This window comes from Cervus canadensis, chromosome 29 (genome assembly GCF_019320065.1).
Source record: "Cervus canadensis isolate Bull #8, Minnesota chromosome 29, ASM1932006v1, whole genome shotgun sequence".
Classification (NCBI taxonomy): Eukaryota; Metazoa; Chordata; class Mammalia; order Artiodactyla; family Cervidae; genus Cervus; species Cervus canadensis.
In genome coordinates, this window is record NC_057414.1 from 47,578,450 (window position 1) to 47,592,435 (window position 13,986).

Genomic DNA, 13,986 nt, shown 5'->3' on the forward strand with positions numbered 1-13,986 from the left:
TAGGGGCAGGGGCACTCCAGGTGGCTGGCCTCATTGTTCCCAAACTCATTTTCCCGGAAGCTGGGGTGATTAGGCTAAATGTCAGCAAAGAACCGTGGAGGTTCTGGCTGCTCCAGTGAGATACAGTCAGTGCATGAAGGAAGGGCGGGGCGAAAGGGCAGGCTCGGGGCACTTCCCTTCCCCTCACACGCTCGGACGACCTGCCAAAGATGCTTCTGAGGATCAGGGCTCCCTGATGGCTCAGTGGTAAAGAATTCACCTGCAATGCAGGAGCTGCAGGAGACCGGGGTTCAATCCCTGGTTTGGGAAGATCCCCTGGAGGAGGGCATGGCAACCCACTCCAGTATTCTTGCCTGGAGAATCCCACGGACAGAGGAGCTTGGCGGGCTCCAGTCCGTAGGGTGGCAATGAGTCAAATATGACTGAAGCGACTTAGCACGCACACAGCATGAGGAATAGTCCACCAAGGCGACTTCACCCACCTCTCTACCAGCTGTGGGACTGTGACTCTGGGACCCCTGCACCCCTGCCCCTTGCTGGCCCCAAGGCCCCTGACCCCAAGGAGTGGGCTCCAGGGTCTGCACACTTACCTTCCTGTCATTGAACTCCACGTTATCCCCTTCGTAGTCTCCCTGGAAAGAGAGAAAGGCTCTTACTCTCCTGTGACCTTTCCACAAGGCAGGTGGGCTCATCCCAGGAGAGAACCTCGTACAGTGCACAAGGGTGCCCAGGTCCCCTCCTCCTGTGATAACACGCGCCGTGAGCCCCGGGCTGTCCTGCCAGCCCTCCCTCCACTCCCAGAAAGCCCGAAGCGCCTTCCCCTCGATGTAGACCCAGGAAGGGCAAGCAGTCAGTCCCTTGGAACTGGTGACACAGAGGAAAGGGGCTTCGGGGGCTGGAGGGGTGGTCAGTGAACATCCCATCCTGCCAGGGGCGTCCTGCTGTCTTGTCTCAGACCCCACCTGGGCGGTGTCCCTCTCCCTCTCAAGAAGGATGCCCCCCTCACCCAAGGAGGATGCACCTCAAGGTGACCCTCTCCCTCTCAAGTGTCCCAGGAAGGATGCTGAGTTAGATTGGTGAGGCCAATGTCCTCATCCTATAGATGGCAACATCGGAGCTCAGAGGAACACACTGACTTCCCTGGGAGAGACGCGAGATCTGGTCAGACCTGGGACTTGGATCCAGGTCTCCAATCCCAGCAGAAAAGAAGGAAGGCCTAAAAGTCAAAAGGGAGCCCAGCTTCCCAGACAGGTGACAAAGACAAATAGAAGTGTGGGAGAGGCTGGGCCAAGGGGGTCTGCTTGGTGCCTGCTCCACGCACCAGCTCCTTCCACGAGCCCCACCAGCCCAGCCAGCGCCCTCCAGTGGTGAGAATGTGATCACCAGACAGACCACTAACGCCCGTGGTCTCTGAATGAAGATGCTCTGGGAGCAGTTTAACCAAGTTCCCCTCAGTCTTTAGGCACCCCCTGACCCCCGCCTGCCTCAACCTTTATGCCTCTGCAGTGCTTTCCCTCTTGGCTGAGATGGCCCCATGACTCCAGGAGCACCTCATTTCCACAGAGGTCAGTTTGTTGGTGACCTGGAAGGGGGCAGTTGCCAACCAGGAAGGAAACCAAAAAGCTGTCCAGCAGCAGCTGTAATGCCAAGTCCTTCTCCGGAGTTGAACGCCAGTTACGGATCGGAAGGCTCTTCCTCCATCCTCCACGCACAGTCATAACTGGTTGTTGTCTGGTTGGCCATGACCCAGAGCCTGGTCTGATGGATGGATGCTCTTGCTGAATGAATGGACAAGTGAGGCCCTGGAGGGGGTGGGGTGCCCCGGGCCACATACTGAGATGCGATCTAGCACAGCTCAGCAGTAAGAGGCTGATGGTGAGAGCCATACATGCACAGGAGGAGTCTGCCTCCTGCCAGAGGCTAAGGTGCAGCTTCAGTGCAGCCAGCATCCTCTATTTAAGGCATGGGGTCCAGGGGCTCCATTCAGAAGGATTTATTGGCCCAAATATCTGAACATCAGCTTCAGTACTTAATGGTGTGCGTGTCCATCAGCTGCACGGAAAATTCATGGACGGAAAATCTCATATTCCCTGGAGATGACCGAGGTCCATCATCTGGCTGGAAAGAACCCTGGAAGCAGAGCCAGCATCTGGGCTCTGCCCCTTGGCTGTGTGCCGCTGGGCAAGTGGAAGAGCAGCTGCAGTCTCAGTCTCCCCATCTGTAAAGTGGGAACAGTCCCCACATGATGGGCTTCCCTACTGCCCTGTCAGGTGCAAAGATGATGATGCAAGAGGAATTTCCAAGATACGGAGCTTGGAAATGCTTTGTGTGGGCCCTGTGGATTAGACAGTCTTGTACTTGTTGCTTTAAACTACAGTGAGAATCCATTCCTAAGACAAATGTAGCAGCCAAGCCTGAGAAGAGGAGGTGCATCGGGCTCCAGGGAAGGTGGAAGTGGTTGTGCAGCAGGGGGTGGAATAGCCTGTCAACCACATCTGTCTTCTGGCCCCAGCTCCCTGACAGGAGTGCTGTGTGACCTTGGGCAAGTTACTAAACCTATCTGAGCCTTCAGGTCGGCACCAGATTAAGTGAGATAAAGCTCCTACTAAACATGGTTCTTTGCATACAGTTAAGTGCTCAGAAACATTGATTTCTCCCCTTTCCCTTTTGAGACTTAAAGGGCTGAATCAAGCAGGCAGGGAGGCCCTGAAATGTTTTGGCTTCTGTCCCTGACCTCTTGGTAGGGGTGACCAGCTAGAAGGCCATGCAGGGCTGTGTTCCTGGTGCCCGTGGGGCTGAGCAAACCCAAGAGGCAGCAGTGGGGTGGATGAGTGAGGCCCCTTCCTGGGAGGAGCCAGGAGCTCCAGCCAGGACCTGTGGTCTGAGCCTGGTCCTGGAAACATTTATCCAGCAATAGGTCAATTGTCAAGACCACCTGACTTCATCCCACACCACATTTACTGAGTACATAGGAGGCGCCACACGCAAAACAAATGACGGGCAAATAGTGTTTTCTTAGTGGAAGAGAGAGCAGGCAGGCCCAGAGAGGAAGGGAGGACTCAGCTGTGTGGGGGAGGGGAAAAGGCAGGCTCCAGGCCATTGCTCTATCCACCCTGGGCGAGGGTCCAGGCAGAGAAGGCGGAAGAGCATTGGAGGCAGAAGGAACAGCAGGAACGGAGGCACAGAGATGGGAAAGCGGGATGGGCTGATCCCCAGCCCCCGCAGTGAGTAATAAGGAGCGGCGGCAGGTCAGCTAAGCATCCTTCCCTCTGGGTCAGCAGTCCCGGTGGATGGCTCTTTGCTGTCTGACCTCCCTCTGTTTGTTCAACCCAGTGTTGCACTGAAAGCCCTCCCATTTCTGTATTCCCATCAACACCCTCTGCAGCCCTGGCAACTGGACAGGGTGGGCATTATTCCCAACTTGCAGATGGGGCTGCCTCCAGCCAAGGCCGCAGAGGAGGGAGTGATCAGGCCTAGAATCTGGGTCCTTGGACCCCCAGGCCTGCCCCTCTTCTCTCCTAGCCTCTGCAGTAACACACATTTGTAAAGTTCCAGAGATCCTCCGTCCGGGGTTCCCACACTGCTTAGGCCCCACGGCCCATCCCCAGTGCCCTGCTGAACTCTAGTCCCTGTTTCCATGGAGATAATAAGAAGAGAATCCTCTTTCTCTCCATTGCGAGCCAAGACAATGTGGCTGTGGCCACAGGCTATATTTGTCAGGGGGTACCAGTGGGATTTGGAGATGTAGCTCAGGAAACTGGCCACTGGCTCTGCAGAAGCAGATACATGAAGAGCTCTGCCCAATCTGCCAGAGCCCAGCGGGGCAGCGGGCGGGGACGGGGAGGCTGAGCCAGCGCATAGTTCTTGTGGAGCAGCTGGCCTGAAGTTCAGATACACCTGGGGCGCTGCCACAGCGCCCTTGTCCTGGAGGAACGGTTCAGTGAGAAAAGATGGCTCTGCGTGTAAGTCTGGTCCCACCTGGGGGAACCAGGAAGGGCTGTGAGCCAGTGACGTTTTTACAGGAGTGCCAAAGCAGGAAGCCTGGACCGCAGGATGATGAGAGCTCCCTGGGGGAGCCCTGGTGTGGTGCGACCCTGGGGACCTGGGGACGCAAATGACACGCAGAGTTGGACAGTGTGGGTCAAGGTTACTTACATCGTGCAGGGGGTAGGCCGCCGAGTAGACACCATTGGCCAGCAGGCTCGTGATGCCTTGAAAATAAAGGCAGAGAGAGGATTACGGACCAGTCACGTCTCTTGCGGCTCTGGGTTCAATCAGAGAGGTCCCAGGACTGTCTCAATCATTGAGAATTTTCTCAAAGTGAGCCATACCTGGCTGCACAGAGCCCGGCCACCTTTCTGGGGTTTCCTCCCCGGGTTTGACTGGGAGATGATAAAAACATGCTCTGTTGGCAGTATTAGAAAGACAGAGAGGAAACCCCAAGAGGAAGTGACACCTGGGAGGAAGGAGGGACCCCCCCAAACCTGCGATTCACCAGCTACCCCCACCTGCTTGAGGGCAAGCCTGCAGATGAATGAGGGAAGTGGAATGTAAGTGGTTAGAGAAGCTGAATCATGAGAAAAATATGGATGGGAAAATTGATGGTGTCAGAAAACACACATACAATTTGGAATTAGATTTTAGGTTGATTGGAAAAGCCGAAGAGGAGGCCTGCGGGCCCCACGCGGGACAGAGGCACTTACCGTATCTATCACACTTGCGCCTCTTATTTAAAAGGGCAGAGTCCTTCTTTCTTCCCTCTCCTTGCCCTGTTTATACATCCGGCTATTAGTTATACAAGAATGAGGCCCCAAGGATCAAAGCTGTGTCTGGGGGGCAAGGTGCTCATTTTTGCTGTCCAGTGCTCCTGGGGGGGCAGTGGAATGACGGCCGGGTCCTAGTTTGTTGCTCAACGCCCCGCACTGGGAGCAGAATAAACATAACCACACCTGCACCTCTCAGAGTCCAGAGGTGTGGACTCAGGTGCCCGGCCCCAGAGTAAGGGGGTAAGGCAGAGCCCGGCTGTGCACAGGGCCTGGGGTTCTTGGAGATCTGATCTGGGGAGCTAGAGCTGCCCAGGAGTTTCCACGAATCCCTTCGCTGGTCACAGAACCCTCCACCTGGCCCAAGAGCCTTTCTAGGCAGTAAGTGGGTCAGACATTTCAGTGGCTTGGTTGTCCCACTTGTGACTACTTTGCTCTGGCATGGATGGGAAAGTCCCTCTGTGAAATCCACTTAGAAATAGATCATCTCTTCAGTTAGTGATCTGGGGTGATCAGGGCACCTGAGGACGCTTAGAAACCCAAAGCAGAGTGAGGTGGGGGTATGTGGCCAAAATCCCCTGGCTGGAAAGTTCAGCTACGATAAAACGTGAAGGAGGGGCCTGATTCAGGTTCATTGGCTCCTTATTGTCCCCAGAACTCTCTCAACACTGTGCTGCCACAGGGCCTTTGCACAGGCCATGCTCTCTATCTGGAAGGCCCACCCCTCTAACACCACCTCATCAGAAAGACCACTGATCACTGATTCTAAATCCCCCCTTACTCCCTATCCCCTTCAACCTGCAAGACTATGTTGCAGTTTACCTGGTTCTCTCTGATCTGTCTCCTTCCTCCAGAGCAGAAACTCCCTGAGGGTGGGGTCCTACCTGGCACAGGGGTTAGTGGGTGACAGACCCCATCTATGAATCTGGAGGTCAGGAGGGCTTTCAGATAAGGTGCCAGTGTGGAATGGGGAGCAGAGAAGGACCATCTGTCTGCTCTGTCACTATTGCTGGGAATCAGCCCCGCCATGGAACTTGCCAGAAGACAGAGACAGCTACCCCCCCCACCCCCGACCAGGATGGCCTGGTGTGGGGTCGGCTCTGACTGAGAAGTGCCCAATCCTGAACTCTTTGCAAACCTTCACAGCAACCACACAAATCTTCACCAAGAGGGACCCCATGCATTTAGTCACGTCATGTCTGACTCTGCAGACTGTAGCCTGCCAGGGCTACAGTCCATATAGGGACCTTACAGGGAGACTGAGGTCAGAGACGCATCGCTGGGGCTAGACCCATGCTTTTCCCACCTCTGGTGGCCTGGGTCACCTTGGAGGATCTCGCTCCATAGGCGGCTAGGCTATGGGGTCAGTTTTCCTGGCTTCCTCTTGACTCCCGAATTGCCCCCTGCCCAGTGACTTAGGACACAGGTTTAGAGATTTCAGTCCCACAGCGCCCTCTGACCATTGGCCTCACTAGGCAGGGGACATGCAGCCCACCTGACCCTGGAGGCGGCATCCTCTCCCCCTCCCCCGCATCCTGGGTCTGCCCCAGGCTTCAGTTGAGAGTATCTCACTCTCTCTCCTGCCCCCACCCCACAAGAAGCCAATAGGGAAGGGGGTCTCCCCTGGTGTACAGGCTCTTACCAGACCCTCCCTGCACCCTTGAACCCCAGCCATGAAACTTCAGATGCTTCTAGAGCATGAAAGACTGTGCTGTGAGCTTAGCTCTCAGCAGTTGCTTCTCCAGGAGAAGCAAGGAAAGGCTGGGGAAAGGCGTCCCTTTGTCCTGAAATGATTTGCTATATTAAATTCAGCCCACGCTGTGGGCAAAGGACCCCCTTGGGGAGGGGGTTCCCTTCTGCACGCTTTGGTCAGAAAGGTTTTGCACCTGTGGTTGTGATGTCCTGTAAACTGGTACCTGAGGAGCCCAGCGGCAATAGTTTTGCGGCAGGGTCTACATCCGGGCGCCCCTTCCAGCAGGGCCGCAGCCCAGGGTGGGAGGCGGGGGAGGCACCTTCCAGGCTGCATGTGTGTCTGGCTACTGGCCGAGGACGGTGCCCCCACGGGAACCCTAACGACCTCCCCTTGGACTCAGAGGGTCAAGAGCAGGGTGAGGCCCCTTGGTGGTCCCTCCAGTTTCCTGCAGGCAGGATTCACTGCTTCTGTTGGGAGAGGCACCTTAGGCCACTGCCGATGCCTCCAGCCAGAGACCAGGATCCTTTGGTGCTTAAAGGGCCGTAAAACCGCCTTGCGGTCCTGGAACGGCTCTCCTGCCTTGAAACGGTTACGCAGGCTTAAATCAAAACCCTCTGGAAAGCCCCAACCCAGCCGCCCAGCCCCCATGGAGAAGATGGGGAGGAAGATCACACAGCAAGACAAGTGCTGACCTCAAGCCCCAAGCATGCCCTTACCCATGCTGTACTTGGCCTTGGTACACGTTGTTCTCTTCAGAATTTCATAGACCTGTGGTGGAGACAGGGGTGGGGACCGCAGTTATTCCATTGAGGGTGGCCGGGAAGGGAGGTGGTGACCGTGACCAGCCTCCCGCATCCCCCTAGGATGGTGTCAGGACAAGGTCACCTTGAAAGGCCCTTGCCGAGTTGGCGCCCAGGGATATGGGTGTCCAGTGCTCAGCGTGTTTCTGCCCCTCTGGCTGAGAGATGAGCTGGAATTCAGAGGTGTGAGGGCCCTGCCCACAGGACCACTCCCTGATGAGGCCCTGGATGTTCTAGAAACTCAAGCTCCTTTCAGTTCAGTTCAGTCGCTCAGTTGTGTCCGACTCTTTGCAGACCCCATGGACTGCAACACGCCAGGCTTCCCTGTCCATCACCAACTCCTGGAGATTGCTCAAACTCACATCCATCAAGTCAGTGATGCCATCCAACCATCTTTACTAACAAATTACTTCACTTCGATCCTTGGGAGCCCAGGCCTGGGGGTCTGCCTGTCTGCATTTGAGTCCTTGAAGCTGTGGGGTCTTGGGCCAGCTACCTCGTGCCCTGAACCTCAGTTTCCCCATCTGCAGAATGAGATGAAAAGAATCAACCCTGCACTGTAGGTGTTCGGGTCATAGCACTCCAACCCCTGAGACCCCCGAGGTCCCCTGCCTCCCAGTGTCCCTCAGGCCCTGAGCTGTCTGACTTCTGTTCAGCTGCCCGGCTCTATCCCAGCAACCCGGCCTCCTGTCTGCCCCTCACTCACTGGCCCTCTCCTGGGACCCCAGGGTCTGCACCCTGGCCATTCCTTTCACCAGAAACACTTGTCCCCCAAGAGCTAAGTGGCTGCAGGACCACCTTAACAAACAGGCAACCGAGAAGCCATGGTCCCCACTGCTCCACCTTCTAATTTTGCTCTCACTCTCCCTTTCTTTTTGGCCATGCCTCGTAGCTTGTAGGATCTCAGTTCCTCGACCAGGGATTGAACCCTGGCCCCAGCAGTGAAAGTGTGGCTTACTAACCACTGGATTGCCAGAGAGTTCCCTAACTCTATTCTCTAATCCTGGATCCCTCCACACTTGCTAAGTATCAACGTGCCTGTTGCTTCTCCCCTCCCGCCTGTTTTGGGAAGATACCAGGTGCTCAGTAACCGATTGACGAGTGAATGAATGAATCACCCAGTGAACTGGCTCCCTCCCCAGCACTTCCTGAATCTCATCGGTGGCTTCATCCTGACCTTGCTGCTTCTCCCGCAATCACCTCTTTCCTTGCACATGCAGTTACAGCCCTGGTTCACAACCACCACTGTGACCCCATATCCACCCTCTTCCAGGTCTGGCCACTGGTGGTGATTTTTCTAGGACCTTGCTCCACAACCATCTATGGCTCCCTAGTGCCTACCGGTGGAAGATTCAAGTCCCGAGACCCAAGGGCAACCTCTGACCCTTCCCCGTGGTTCTCTGATGATCCTGGCTCCTACCCACTTGCACACTGGGTTGCCCCAGTGCCAGGAGCCCAAGGAAGGAGGCAGGGAGGACTGTCACAGCCTTGTCTAGAACGATGCTGGGTCTCTGAGACCATAGGATTGAACTAACCAAGGGCAGAGTTTTGAGTCACCAAAGAGTTTCTCTGGTGCATTGGTGGTTTAAAAACTGGCCTTCAAGGTCTCTGGGAGACAATGACTCCCACCCCAGAGGTAATCAGAGCCAAGGATGATTCAGCTAACACTTACTGGCTCTGACAGAATAGCTTTCTGTGACTTGGGGATCACGTCTGAATTTAATTATAAAGCAGATCCTAAACAAGATGAGGCCCAGAGCTTTCATTCACATATGCCCCCACAACCTTGGGCCACCTCCCTGACAATAAGAATGAACTTACAAATTTGCACCCTACCCTTCCAGGAGCATCCTAGTGATTCTTAGTAATATAAAACCGGGGCACACAAACATCTGGAAATGGCAGGTTCCCAGGTCTCCCCACTGGCCATTCCAATCCTCCCTCATCCCAAAATGACAAAGAAAAAAATGAAACCATTCAGGTTCAACTAGGTCCAGTTCTCTGGAGCAGTCAGTGGCCAAGAGGAAGTTACCTCTCCTGGACACATATCAACCCCAAACTACACCGGCCGTGGGCATTTCTGTGTAAACGAATTCCTCCTTGTTTATTATAATGAGATTGAATTTCACCAATAACACAATCAATACTAACAGTAGGCCCTGCATCCAGGTCACCCTCGGAGGGGACACACGGCAGCCCTTTGAGCAGGAGGCCACCACGGAAGCTGCCAGGCTGGGAGGGGACACCGTGTGGGTGGGACCTGGGTCTGCCTGTCCAGGCATCGGGCCCAGCTCCCCATGCCAAGGCGGCATGCACCACTGTCCCATGCCTGGTGCCTGCCAGCCCCGAGATACAGCTGTGAGGGGCAGCTGTCTGCTCAACATCAAGAGGCAGCCTGCTCTCTGCCCTGCCCCTCTCCTCGCTGGGTTGGGAAGAGAGGAAAGCAGCAGCTTGGCCACCAGGTTAATCCTTGTTTAGATAGAAGTTGGGTCCCGAGCTGGGCACAGCCCAGCATGGCTGGTGGACAAGTTGGCGGCTGCTGGATAAATATTAAACCAATACCTAGAGTAGGGCAGAGTGGCCTGGTCAGATTTCAAACCACAGTTTGCTCGTCTGGAAATCTAGCCCCAACCCTCATGCCTTTGTCTGCACCGCACCATAAGCCCCGCCTGGCCGGCCTGCTCAGAAACCTCCAGGCAGAGAGGAATGTACAGACTCCATAAGGGCAGCTGCAGGGAGGCGGGAGAGGCGTGCGGGGAGCCACGAAGACAAGGGAACATTCTGAAATAACCCGCGGGGTCTGGAGTCCCTCTGCCTCTTTCCTGAGGATCCACCCGTCGGTCCCCTGGGCTCCTCACAGCCCTCTGGTTTTATTATTCTCATTATTTCCATCACAGACAATTAGAGCCCCTCCACCCAGGGGAATTTAACTGAAATGAAATTATCATCCTGTTTCCCGGGGGCCACCTTGCTGGGGAGCTGTGGATTCCCATGAGTGAGTGATACTTACTATTGTGCTCCGGGTTTTGCTGTCGAAAAAGGAATCCTTGTCAGACAGGTCAAATCTGTTGAAATATTGGGGGGAAAAAAGAGACACAGCTCACTGGAAATGGCAGGTCACTACCCCTGTGAATGGTGACCGTGAAATCGGCAAAGCTCAGTCTGCCTGCTGGGTGTGACCCAACCCTGGATGTTTGGAAGGGTCTGTCTCATCCTCACCCCCTGGGGAGGCTGGGAGACCCACATGGGGTCATGGTGTGGGCGGAGGAGGTGACCCTAGCAGCAAATGTGGTCAGATCTCCCTCTTCAAGGACCCTTTTTCTTTCTGAGGACACCCTCGGGGGCAATTTCACTTCTGCTTCAGTGACACCAGGGTGATCAGACCCTTGGGTACTTTAACATTTCAGACAGTCTCACTGTAATTCCCAAATGGTTTCGGTCCTGAGGTCTTGGGCCACACAGATGTCTTAGGGCTAGAGGGCAGAGGGACATGTCTGGAAAGTATCATCCACTCCCCAAGACAATCAGGGTTGAGCTGGGGAGGGCAACTCGGGGTGGGGGTGGCCCAGAGCCTGGAGGAGAGCCAGGCCTGCAAGATGGGGTGCTGAGGGAGGCAGCCGTGGCAGAACCGAGAGAGGCCGGGGCCCTATGGGTCGTGGAAGGCGGGTGTCTCCCTCTCAAGCCCGGGGGCTTGGGACCTGGAGCTGGAGGGGGAAGCTGGGCTGGGGCACTTCCTCTCTCTCATGTCTGATCCCCAGGACTGGGAAACAGCAATGGAGCATGTGGCCCCTGCCGTATGACTAACTCCCGGGCCAGAGCAGAAGCTCCAGTTCCGAGCTGAGGCCCAGTTCTGTGGGTCCCATGGGACAAGGGGTGTCCAGGGGCCTCCCACCCCCCACAGCTTTGTCATCCCAACCCCACAGGATTCCCAGACTCCAGACTTTCTATTTCCACTCCCACCCACGCTCCAGCTCTGCCCGGCAAGGCCGTGCAGCCGCCACTGACCCGGGTGGCTACGCCCCACTGCCTATCAAGAGTGGGGGAGGAGGGAAGGTTCCAGAAGACTGCAGCCCTGCCAGGCCGCCCGGCTAGCTGCAACACCCAGGCCCTAGAACTCTGGCTGGGGGGCTGCTTTCCAATTCTCAGCTCCCAGAGCTCGGCAGGCTTCAGGGGCTACAGTCAACCTTGCCCAGTTCCTCAGAACGCATCCTGAGAGGGATGGAGTCAGGCAGGGGTGGGGGCCCAGGCCTGCCCTCACTTGGGCCTGTGCTAGTTTTCCTAAGTGTCACCCAGCAGAAGGACGAGATTTTTGTCCCCTTAATTCCTCAGTTCATAGTGACCTCAGAGGTTATCTCCAGGGCCCCTTCTGTGCTCAAGAACCACAAGCTCTTACGGGAATATGCTCCAGGGGCTGAAGTGGCCACTTCTTTGGGCAGGGGAGGGATGGAGAATTCTGGTTGGTCCTGCAGACTGTGTCATTAGGACAAGTCCAGAGTGGGGTGGTGTCACCACACAGCAGGCCCCGCCCTCCCCGGGAAGTGGTGGGCAGGTGGGGCCCCCACTTACAGATGCTGCTTCTCCCGGGAAAAGGGGTAGGAGAGCCTCTTGGTGGTCTGGGGCCTGTGCTCTGCCACCTTGGGCTGGATGGGGTCCGTAATCTTCTGGAGCACAGAGTTGATCTTCTTGAGGAGGCCGCGGGTCTCGCTGATGTGATACAGCTGTGGACCAGGCAGGGCAGAGGGGCGCGTCATCTGCTGAGCCCTGACCCTGGGCATCTCTTCTGAGCTGGTTGGGGAGGCAGCCCCTTCCCCCCTAACCCCCCTACCCCGGAGCTGGCCAGCCTGGGAACGGGGCGGGGGCGGGGATGGGCCAGGACGCCTCCTCTACTCCTGGGTTTCCTGAAAGCTGGGTTTCCTGAAAGCTCAGAGTTTCGGGAGATCCCAGCCAAAAGGGCAGTTCTAGTACATTCCAAGGAACTTCCCCCAACTTTGCATTTGTTTAAAAAGAGGCAATCCAAAGGATGCTGGTGGATTTGAGAAGCTGGGAGCTGACATTCCTGAGAAAAGCTTCCCTCTCCATGCTCACAAGTAAACCCTGAGGCCTCCCTGAGCTCCTGGGACACACGGGGTTCCCAGCTTGAAGTTGTCGGAGATCAAGAAGAAAAGCCCCAGCAAGCCAGAAAACGTAATCATATGAAATGAGTCTGATGAAATACTGAACATAAGAACAGTGGATCAGGAAGTTTCCCTGTGTTTGTGTTTATGAGAAGCTCCCTGGCTCCCATGCCATCTCCGTGGGGCCCAGACTGTAACCTCCGCCCTCCCAGGGGACCCTGGAACCCTCCTGCCCTCCCAGGGTGGGTGGGTGGGAAAAAGCTCCCTTGGGCTTTTTCCTAACAACCCGGACCCTCCCGATGTTGTTCTCCTGCTGGCTTCCCTGACACACAGACCCGGGGCCCCTTGGGAGCAGAAGCATCATCGCTGACCTTCTTTGTCGGCATCTTCAGTTTCAAAAACTCGGCCTCTCGGCACAGCACATTCCAGGGTGCGTGGATTTTTACAAATCCAACCCCGTGAATTTTTGTCTAGAAAGAGGGGAGAGGGCCTCAGTCAGCGTGGGCAGATGTTTGGGGCTGAAAATCATTTTTACCTTCAGGGCAACTACAGTTTACAAGATGGCAGCAGGTGGGGCTCCTTCTACTCATCAACTCTGGGCTCCTCTGACGATGCTCCCTGGCACCCTTAGAATCCCCTGCAGATGGCACAAGAAAGCTGGGGGTTGGGTGGGCCCCTGGCATCCCACAGGAGTGATGAACAGGGAGGGGTTGGGCGCGGTGCCTGGAGGGAGGTCCTGACCCCACAACACCTGGGAGGTACTGGGGGGCGGGGGGAAGCTGAGGGCCCCCAGAACAGTCCGAGCCATGTAAGACCTTTCACATCCAAGACTCCAGGCCCTTCGACTGAGGGGGTGTATTCAATGTCCCCAGGGTCCCCAAGCAGGGCTGAGGAGCTGACAGTGAAGATGGTCCCCTCCGGGCAACTTTGTGGGTCAGGACACACCTCTGACTGGATCCGGCCACCACCCCACCCCCAGCCCCTGTCCGCCAGCTTCCCTGGGTCTGCACTGCCTTTATCCTAATGTGATCGGCTCAGACCCGCCTGTGTGCAAGTCCATCACCCTGACTAAGCTGCTGCGAACTCGGACAGTGACTTCCCTCTGGTCCAGCGCATCTGAATGACAGGATCAGGCAGCAGAGGGTCACTCCGTTAGGCCAGGAACCACACAAACTATGACAAGAACTTTGAGGACTGACTCCAGTGGTAACAGCCGCCTCTCCCTGCCACCCCGGTCCAGCCTGAACCCTACGTGAGATGGGCTGTTCCCTCCGCCCTCCTTGGCGCCGGGGGTCGCACTCCACTGAGGCAGGGGCCGCTCCGCCTGTACTTCTCCGCCCCTAGCCCACCAGGACGGCCGCTCCCGCAGTCCACCTACTGTGCGAGTTGGGGGGAGGGCGGGGGCCCCACTCCAGGGCCACCTCATCGGTGTGTGAGCTGACCAGTGGGGCCGGCGGCAGGCTGAGCCCACTGTGCCCGTCACCTCAGACAGTGATCCCCGTACCACGGTGGCCACCTCGCTCTCTGCTGCCTGTGGACCTCTCTCTGCCGAGAGCCCGGGAACGACCTTGCTGGGGCGGCGGGCACGTCCTCAGACCTGGAAGCTTTCTGGTGTC

The 13,986-nt window shown here is 56.4% G+C and overlaps 1 protein-coding gene across 9 annotated transcripts in view; it reads right to left on the reverse strand.

The window, feature by feature from the left end:
* The window catches only part of ANO1 (anoctamin 1), a 169,287-nt gene that overhangs the window by 58,792 nt on the left and 96,509 nt on the right, over positions 1 to 13,986 (reverse strand). For 6 of the 9 annotated variants that reach the window (XM_043451829.1, XM_043451828.1, XM_043451831.1 and 3 more), the window contains 7 exons: positions 12,742 to 12,840; positions 11,823 to 11,974; positions 10,267 to 10,321; positions 7,173 to 7,224; positions 4,704 to 4,769; positions 4,156 to 4,211; positions 591 to 632 (listed from right to left, as the gene is read on the reverse strand). In XM_043451829.1, coding sequence (XP_043307764.1) covers positions 591 to 632; positions 4,156 to 4,211; positions 4,704 to 4,769; positions 7,173 to 7,224; positions 10,267 to 10,321; positions 11,823 to 11,974; positions 12,742 to 12,840 — 522 coding nt within the window. The remainder of the gene's footprint in view (positions 1 to 590; positions 633 to 4,155; positions 4,212 to 4,703; positions 4,770 to 7,172; positions 7,225 to 10,266; positions 10,322 to 11,822; positions 11,975 to 12,741; positions 12,841 to 13,986) is intronic. The other 3 variants (XM_043451830.1, XM_043451833.1, XM_043451836.1) reach the window with 1 other exon arrangement.